Source organism: Meriones unguiculatus, chromosome 11 (genome assembly GCF_030254825.1).
Source record: "Meriones unguiculatus strain TT.TT164.6M chromosome 11, Bangor_MerUng_6.1, whole genome shotgun sequence".
Lineage (NCBI taxonomy): Eukaryota > Metazoa > Chordata > Mammalia > Rodentia > Muridae > Meriones > Meriones unguiculatus.
Window position 1 is genome coordinate 85,859,106 of NC_083359.1, and position 9,813 is coordinate 85,868,918.

A 9,813-nucleotide genomic window follows, 5' to 3' on the forward strand; every position below is an offset into this window, starting at 1 on the left:
TAGGGGTGTGGGCCTATGCCCGAGTGGCAGGAAGGTCTGAGGAAGGAGTTTGTATCTACCAGTGCCCTGATGCTCTCTTCTCTTCAGGTACCAGACTTGCTCCAACAACGGACTGGTGGCTGGGTTCCAGAGCCGCTACTTCGAGTCAGTGCTGGACCGGGAATGGCAATTTTACTGCTGTCGCTACAGCAAGAGATGTCCATACTCCTGCTGGTGAGTCTGAGAGCTAAGTCTTCATTTCTCATAGCTCCTGGGGGTGCATGGGAGCTTACAGGGATTTGGTCCTTCAAATAAGCCCAAGATGTCACAGGCCAGCTTTATAAGCAGCAGCTGGAGTATAGAGGAGAATTAGTGGCTGAGGGAGACTATTCATACACAAAAGGGCCCTTTAGGTTTTCCAACCCAATGCTTCCATACCCCCACTTTGCCATAGAAAAAGGAAACAGTGCAAGAAGGCAGTGACTGACCATCACCACCCAGCAGCTGAAGCCTACTGCGTCCTGTCTTCATGCCTTTTCCCCTCTGCTGTGATGACTTGACCTCACATTGGAATCTGTTTGGGACCCACATTCCTGCAGCACCTCCAGGAGTGAGCAAGTCTCTCCTGAGCCACATTCTGATGCAGAGTTAGAAACAGGAAGCAGAACAACAATAGCAGGAGCAACAGAAAGACGCTGTGGTTTTCTGTGCCGCCTGGCAGACACAGCCTCTGATGTCCTATTTCTTTGTCTCTCCCTGGGCTGAAGCCACACACATTTATTTACCCTGATAATTCACACCCAATGTTAACTGCACAACATATCCCAAACTCTTTGGTCTGCAAACAACCCAGGCACTTTAGCCTTGGACAGTTATCCAAAACCAATGTTTGAAGCTTGTCTCACTTAAGTGACTTGTCTCTCCATAGTCTGGGGCTCAAGAGGACAAACAGCCTTATGGGTTCTTTGTTCTCTGCAAATCTGTGGAGTGCTATTCTACAGATGCTCCAGAGGTACACAATGTCCTTAGAGAGTGACAGTTCCAAAAGCTTAGACTTTTCTGCTTACAGTAATGACAGTAAATCCACAGCTCAAAGTCAGCTGATGTCTGAAGCTGCATGATGGAGATGAAACCTCCTCTAGCTTCACCAAAACTCCTTCCTACCCCACCCCAGCAGGCGAGCAGGTATGCCAGGGGCTGCTGATTCAGCCCGAGCAGATCCTGGATCTACATGCTATGTTGGGCCCAAGGGATGCTGGTAAAGGCCAGGGGTACCTTGAGTTGAAGCCTCCAGGCTATCTTTCCCTGCGGCCTCTTTCCTCTTTCCTTTCCTCCCACTGTAACTGCCCTGGCCCTGGAAAGTCACTTTTACTTCTCTGAAAACCTCAATGCACCACTGAAAATGATGGCAGTGTTTATTTACTGTGTCTCCATTATAAAAAGAAAACTGATAAAAATGGTTGTTTGCAATCTGGGAGGAACAGTACTTACCCTGCTTACGCAAAATTATGTGAAGAATGAGTGGGGGATCTTCAAACTCCCTAAAGACACTCATGGGCATGTTTTTCAGACCTCCTTGAAATGTAGGTTGAAATTGAAAACACTGAAGATATTAAGACAGTGTTGAGCCCTCACACTATAATCTCTTCAGCGGTGTGTTAGCGCAAGGACAATCTAGATCCAGTTTTCAAAGAGGATTCAGGTTCTACAGCAGAGAGGGAGAGTGGAGATGGGCCAGTCTCCCCTCCCTGCCTGCTAAAAGAACGGCTCTTCCCTCTTGTTGCGAGGCATTCCAAGCCAGTTAAAAGGTGAATAGTTTCTCAAAATGAGCAGGCAAAAGTAGTCATCAGCCTAGTGATGTGTCTACCACCTTAAGAAGCTCCAAGGGAATACGTCCTAGAAGGGGTCAGTGCGTGGTCCAGAAGCAGGTTTGCAGTGTGTAGTCGAGAGGGTAGGCATCCTCAGGCAGTGGAGGCTCACATGGAGAACTGACCCCTCACAGGTGGCTCCAGAGCAACACACTATTACATTCTGTCTATATGTGGATGCTTTTCTCTACCTAGACTTTGAGTACTTGGTATAGGAAAACCCATTGATCTTTGTATATACCCAAAGTCTAGCACAGTGCTTGGATCTTAGTGGTGTGTGTGTGTGTGTGTGTGTGTGTGTGTGTGTGTGTGCATGCGCACATGCACCTGTGCATATGTGAGAAAGAGAGAGGGAAAAGAAAAAGGAGGAGGAGGAAAATGAGGAGGAGAGGAGAGAGAAAGAGAGAGAACAAACCCTGGGTAGAAGTTTCTTGCTTTGTTACAGTACACGGCATCCAGCATTCCAGGCAAGTGTTCCAAAACTGTGCCACATTCTTAGTCATAACCAATTTCTTAATATCCGTCAACTGGGTTTGCAGTTAATTGATTCTAGAGAGTGTGTAGGGAAAGGTGTTTTTTTTTTTTTTTTTTCAGAAAAAAAAAAAAGGTTATTGTTGTTTTTTAATTTAATAATAGATTTTTTATACTTCATTCCCACCCTCCCACCTCTGCCTTATAAGCTCTGGGCTCATGGTAATCTTTGCACCTATGAATGCCAAGCCCTTTTAAAAGAACTTTCCCCTACTTTTCTCTCTGTGTGTTTGTTTGTCTGCGTGTAGATGAACATGTGTTCAGATGTGTGTGCACATGCTAAAAGTCTGCCTGGGACATAGCCCCTTAGGAGACATCCACCTTGTCTTCTGAGAGAGTCTCTCTCTGGGACTTGGATATTGGTGTTGTTAGGTTAGCCTGGCTGACCGGCGGGTCTCAGGCGCCTCCTATCTCGTATTCCCCGGTGCTGGGATCACTGGTGTGAGCCACCGTGTTTGGATTTTGACATAGATGCTGAAGGTCAAGCTGAGGCCCTCATGCTTGTGCAATAAGCCCTTTACTGACTGAGCCCTCTCCCCAGGTCCCAAAGCCTTTTAATGACATCAGGCACACAGCAGGCACTCCCATTTGTTCACCTAGTGATGAAGATTTCAGCCTACTCCCTGGTCTTATAAGTGGGGGTTAAACGCATTAACAGGGTCCCGGCATCGCCATTGGCGAGGATCACATGGAGCTGGTTTGTCTTAAAGCAGAGTTCTCCCCCACCCTTTCCCAAATGCAGGAGAAATCATCTAATGAGCCTTTCAGGAGCAGATGCTATCAGAAACACCCAGTAGGCCCCAGTGTTGCCTTGCAGAAAGCTGAACACGTGAAAGGAGTTGGATATGCAGAGGAACAGGGGTGAGCCAGGGGGGCCACTGAGTCATGCTTCTCCAGGGAGAGAAAGAATATTCTTGGACAGCCACATTTTCCACCACAGTGAGAGCCTGGTGTCTCTGTCAGGAGGATTGAGAGAGCCTGCAGTGTCTGCGGCCAGACAGTCCTGCCTGCTGCTTGGGGTCCTGAACAAACACAACAACAGGGAATGGGCTTAGAGCCCAAGGCTTTCAGCCATCAGGCAGATAAATGCCTGCGGTTCACTGGTTTTAGAAAATCTGATGGACAACAGATTGAGAGTGAGGCTGGGACAAAGTGGAAAGCATCTAAATCTCCTGTAATCCCTATCTTTTAAGCATTTCTGTATTGTGTATCTACACTAGAGCATTGATGCTTGAAGCTTGCCCTGTTTATTTGGGCGCCAAGGCCCAATAAAGATAAATCTTTGAGTAACAAATTCCCCAGACTCCAGTAGTCATCTGCCTTGCTTCTCCACAAATATTACATGTCCTCTCTCTCTTTGGGAAGAAATGACTTCCCATATTCCCCTTATGTACAGCTCCTCACTTACAATGCTAAAAATTCAGTGACTATGGAAGGGTATGCATAGGAACAGAGAGCCTTGGTTAATTTAACAATGGTCAAAATGAGATGGGCATTTTTTTTCTTGAATTGACAGAAACATTCAGGTTTCCTAACATTTACCCCCAAGCCTTGGTCTTCAGTGATCTTCCAACTTGCATTCCTAACCTTCGACCCCTTATTCTCCCTCACCCCACCTCAAGTCCAGATATATCACCGTTGGTCAGAACCACAGGGGATGGAGAATGACATCACAACCCAACTTTGAAGCAGATTCCATATAGGGGCGTTTCAACGTGATTGGCTCTAGCTCAGACAGCACAGCATCAGAGCTGAGAGTTCATACAGGGGCCTATGGTGATGACATTTTTTCCCAAGGAGATGTCAGAAAGGTGGCAGAATAAGTGTGCAGTAAACGCCATAGGGCACAGCCTGTGACTCGCTGTTCCAAGGGTGTCTAGACGCTTCAGTGGGATCTTCAAGCTGCCTGAGTCATGGTGGTATAGTATACCTCTCTAAAGTGAGTGAAGCCCCAAGGCTGTACATTTTCAATTCCTCGGCATTTCAGCATAGTGCCTAGCACTTAATATAAAAGCTGTCAAACGGATAACTACATGTTGCAAGGCCCTAAGAGCAGTAATCACAATGAAACTGATTTTGATAGCGTGACATTTTAACAGTTGATTTAAAAAAAAAAAAAAAAAACTCTTTGTTATTCTGCTTGATCCTTTTAACAGCCCCGAGTCAACCACTATGTTCTCCCTTCCCCACACTGAAATGCTGGTAATCCTTGCATTTGATACCTTCTCTCACATCGATTTAGCTGACTTGAATTAAGTCGTTTAACTAGACACATGAAAGGATGGACCTTTCTTCCTCCTTTTGTGTGTGTGTGTGTCTGTGTGTGTGTGTGTGTTTGTGCCTGTGTGTGTGTGTGTGTGTGTGTGTTTGTGCATGCATGCATGCTCTCACACACATGTGCTTCTGCACATGGGTGTCCAGACACCCATGGAATCCAGAGGAGACCATTAGATCTTTTAGATCTTGAGTTATTGGAGGCTGTAAACCACCCAATGTGGGTGCTTAGAATTGAACTTTGGTCCTCTGCAAGAACAGTAGATGCTCTCAACAGGTCTCTTTAGTCCTGTGTGATTGTCTGACACAAGCTCTAAGCATCCCTGGCTGGTCTGGAACTTACATCAGGGTTTCTCAAATGTTCAGCAAACGTCTTGTGCCCTTGCATCCCGAGTGTGCTGGCTCCACCACAGCCAGGCCCCGCTTCTGCTTTGAAAAGCTCTCTGCGGCTTATACCTGAAGCTTGTCAGATGAAGGTTCGGCATCTCTGCATTTTCAGGCACTTAAAGACTCGGAAATATTATCATTCTGGGCGAGGGAAAAACAACAACAACAAATCATCGCCAACTCCCAGATGCATGTGGGATTTATTTGTTTGGTGGGAACCAAGGTGCTGTTCTGATTTCAGCCTGAGCAGTGTCTCTCTGGATATCACAGCATCACTGAAACCTGGCAAGAAAGTGAATTCCTGCTCCATGCAGACATGCTGTTACTAATCGGTCCCCATCAGACTGGAGGAATACGTAATACATATTTATTTAGCGAGAAGGATCCAAACTTACAGCCCAGTGCTTTGCAAACAACAAACACATGTCACCAAAGGAGCCACAAGCCTTCAGAGACCTTCTGCTCTCATCCCCCGTCCTCAAGCAGCTCCAGCTGCTCCAGGTCACATCCCAGTCAGTCTGCCAGCTGGGTGGAGACTATGCATCCTGGGGATGGAGGCCTTTGAGTTGAGCAACTTTTTTTTTTTTTTTTTTTGGCTAAATGATTTTTCTCTTGATCTGTGACTGCTCAGTCGGTTTGTTGAAGGGTCTATTTGGACGAAGTCATCCGTTTAAATGACCTTTGCCTTGCCTTTCAACCCGACTTTCCTTAGCATTCTCCACCACCGCACCCCCTCTTTCTGTGTCCAGTTTATAAGGCAGAGAGTAACTTTGCTTAATTCCTGGACATTTACAGTTCCCAACAACAAAAGTCAGTTAAGGGGGACATTTGTCTCCTCTCTTCCACCGTGAATGATCCAGTCAAAGGAAATCTTTAGCTCATGGCCTGTTGTCCAAATTTTAACACAAAATGACGTTTGTTGGCAAGACCATTCCTCTGATGCTGTGCCTGAGGAATGAGCTCATAGGCCTTCCATCGGGGAGTCTGTTACCCCACCCTGGTTGGATGCTCTCCTGTAGCACATTTCCCAGAGGCCTGATGAAAAGAGGACATTTCCATACTGATTGCCCTGAGCAAGCCAGGAGCTATTACTGGAGAGATGGCGGTTCCCCCCTCGCCCCCCCCAATGTCTTGGGAAAACTAATCTGGATGCTGCCATTTCAAAGAGTGCACACCGGGTTTGGATGTCCCCGTGCTTGGCTAACAACCACTGCCTCGCACCGAGTGTGCTCTTTCTGGCCACAGTTCCTTTGAGCTTGAGCAAAATCAATTGTCCCTTTCATCATCTGGAGCGGCTGTCACAGTTACTGACCCCTATTTATCATGTTGATGTCTGTTTGCTGCCTGCGTATAGGAGATGCCTCCCTTGTGTTCAGACTTCAAAGCCAGACATTTCAGAGACGTGTCTGATCACCTAAGTATCAGCTCGCCCACGCTGTGAGCTACTGAGAACAAAGCAAACCCCTCTCAATTACAGATCAAGTCCCCTTCCATCTACAGGGCTCCAGAAGCCGCCAATCATTTCTTCCTTCATTTAACCAACAAGTTGCTAAGTAGGGAAGGATATAAAGCAAGTACAAGCTGCAGATTTAGCATAAGTTCCTAACAGCGGCAATCCTGTCGCTTCATTTAGTGATATCTTCCCTGTGCTCACGGAGAACCTGAGTTGCGGAAGTCACAATATTCTTCAAAGGACTGAGTTGATTCAGACAGGTCCAGCTACCTCCAGACCCCATGTTGTTTGCATCGTGCTCAGCTGCTTACCTCTCAGCCCAGGAAGAAAAGAAGAGCACTACCGATGAAGCATTAGGCAGAGACACAGTAGACATCTAACGGCAAAGTGAAGGGGGGGCTGTTTGCTCTCTTTAGAGGGAGGGAGAAGTTGTAGGTGAAGCTGTCCTTGCTGTTGTGCAGGTTAGGATAGCCAGGAGATAATGTCGCTGATGACTGTCAACAGCCATCAAAATAAATGTGACCGCAGCCGACCAGCCCTGGGCCTGAAGCAGGAGCTGGAGGCCGCCTTCCAAAACAGCAATTTGAAAAAAGTTCAGGGACTTTCCTCTTCTAAATTTAAGTCACAGACATCCTGGGAGCTATGCTTCCCCTGGGTGGTGATGCATATCTGAACCGTTTGAAATAGAAACCCCTAAATGCCACAGAGGATAGACACTTACCTCTTACGCTCCTTTTCACAACCCGGGTTTCCAGAATTCAATCTGTCTAAACAGAGAAGGGCACTTATGTGACTGCAGAGGACACGGCCGGCATGAGGTCCCATTTGGCCAATGCCCAGCTCTCTGAGGAGGAGTCAAAATACCTGCTTCTTCGCCACGTCTTTGTTTGTTTGTTCGTTTGTTTATTTTACATATGAGTCCATTTGGGTTTTTTCATTCTGTCTTTGCAAAAATGTAACTCAAACAAGCTCTGGTTATCGCATGCATTAAGAATGTTGGCAGACTAACAAAGTCTTCTCCCCTGAAGTGTCCTCATTCCTCACTGTGTGTCAGGGCAAGCATTACACATGCAGCTTGATCACGAACAGACTGGGATATTTGAGAAGGTTCCCAGCGATTTACCTGTCAGAACTCTATTGTCTTCCTTGATTTAAACATAATAAGCCAATCCTGACCGTTTTGAGTTATCTCCTCTATGCCCCGTGAACACCAGCTCATAAATGATGTGCATTGTGCCATGTGCCAGTGATGCTTCGAAAAGATCTCTATACCAGTCATCCTATGATGCAGTCAGCAAACTTTCATTGAGTCCAGTTGTACCTGTTGACAATTCCCAAGATTCCAGTAACACAGGTGAGGAAGTCCTATGTCAGTCTTCCTTCAGTTCAGACTAATTTCTGGCTGTTCATAATTAAGATACCATTTATTTATTTATTTCCATCTTAGTCATCCCTATTTGACCCAAGAAATTGTACAAATCTTAACTCACACAGTTCTCTAAGCTCTGGGACAAGAAGTGAGAAACTGTACTCCCAAAGATACTTACTGAAAGGGGTAGGGAAAATAAGCATACACACATGCTTGTGGGCACACTTGCACACACACATGCATATACATAGACCATGTGTTTTTTAATGGAAAGCAAGCAAATATGCCCCTGTATCCCTCAGAAGTGCTTTAAAATGATGTGTTTCTTTACTTTATTGGGCTTCCCTTTGCCTTGCTAAGCCGGAGACTTGCTTGATTATTTTAACTGGGCTAGAAATGTGTGCCAATGATCTGTAGTGAGGGACATTGCCAAAAAGCTGTCTGAGGCTGCATAGCAATTCACAAGAAAACTAACACCGCAATGAATCCCCCCCCTTTATCCTCAAGAAAGCCAACACCACGTCCAACAAACATTATCATCCAATTTCCTTTGGCCTCTTTTGATTGGCTGAACAGTATATAAATGTTGTCTCAGTTCGAACTCTGTCAATTTAAATCCTTTTATGTCCCTGAACAACTATTGCCAGAGCTTTTGTTCATTAGGACATTGTGTGTGTGTGTGTGTGTGTGTGTGTGTGTGTGTGTGATAGCATAAACAAATAAATGGACATATATTTATTGGACTAAAAATATGGAATCCTAGGCTGGTTTGAAACAGAAGTTCTTGCTGTGGGTACTGTTTGGAGGGTTCACCTTCCACCAATGACTGAGTTCATTTCTGTTTCCATATTTTTAGTTTCCAGCCTCCTTCACCATTCCCCTTAATCTAAGGTTCTGGACAAAAGTCTAAATGTGGTCTCCTGGCTTCCTCATAAAAACCAACCAAAACACAATAAAAAAAATCAAAGCTGAAACTAATCTGGATCAAGATGGAAATATACCAACGGCAGACACCTCACTGTCTCTGGAAAATTCTAGAAACTTACCAGACAGCTGACTCTGCTACCATAGAGAGAGAGTGCTAGAAAAAGCCTGTGCCCTTAGCAGAGGCCTCTTAGCAGAGAAAGCATTAGAGAACTGTTTGCTCCTCTGGAACCTAAGACTTACTGATGTTTACTGTAAGTGCAATGTTTTCTTTCCCAGTTTATCTCAATTTTTTTTTTTTTAGCTCTCCAAGTGGACAGAACAAAGGATTAATAGAAACAATAGCCAACCAGTTTGGGCAACTAGGCATAGCCGAAGGCAATAGTGCCAGAGATATTGCTAGAGCAGAAACAAACATGTCAATAACTAAGTATTATGTATTATGTATTATGTCTCGTTTTAAAGTTCTAGAATATGTTTTATGAGGAAAACACTTTCAAAATCCTACTTACATTATGCATGTTATTAACCGTTGGGGTAAACTGTCATACAGCTGGCTGTCACTGAATCCTCAGGTCACAAGCTAGTGGGATCCAAGTGAGGCCCAATTAGGTCCTTTTTGAAGCATGAAGCTGGACTTTTTTGTTAGACAAAGGAAGTACTGTTTCAGGGTCTTTTTACAAGCACAAAAGTGATTTTAAATGTTCCCTTCATGAACATACCAAGTAAAAATGCATGCAGCCATGCAGGATCTGGCCTGGTGTCTAAAATGGCCTATTGCCTTCCTCAAAAGAGACAGATCATAAAAGAAAGTGAGCACCTAATGTGACTTGATGTGCTGGGGAGGGTTGATACAGGGGAGAGAGGACTCCTCTTTTTTTGGGGGGGAGGGGAAGATGGCAAGGGGAAAGGGGGGCTGAGAAGAGAGGAGGGAGGGGGCACCCTTGGGATGTAAAGTAAATAAACTGAAAGAGAAAGAGAGAGAGCAATGCAAAGGAATGACTAGGAAAAGCCCAAACAGACGATTT

At 45.4% G+C, this 9,813-nt stretch overlaps 1 protein-coding gene across 1 annotated transcript in view; it reads left to right on the plus strand.

The window, feature by feature from the left end:
- The window catches only part of Dpt (dermatopontin), a 28,074-nt gene that overhangs the window by 11,725 nt on the left and 6,536 nt on the right, over nt 1–9,813 (plus strand). Inside the window, exon 2 of the mRNA XM_021639416.2 lies at nt 88–213. Coding sequence (XP_021495091.1) covers nt 88–213 — 126 coding nt within the window. The remainder of the gene's footprint in view (nt 1–87; nt 214–9,813) is intronic.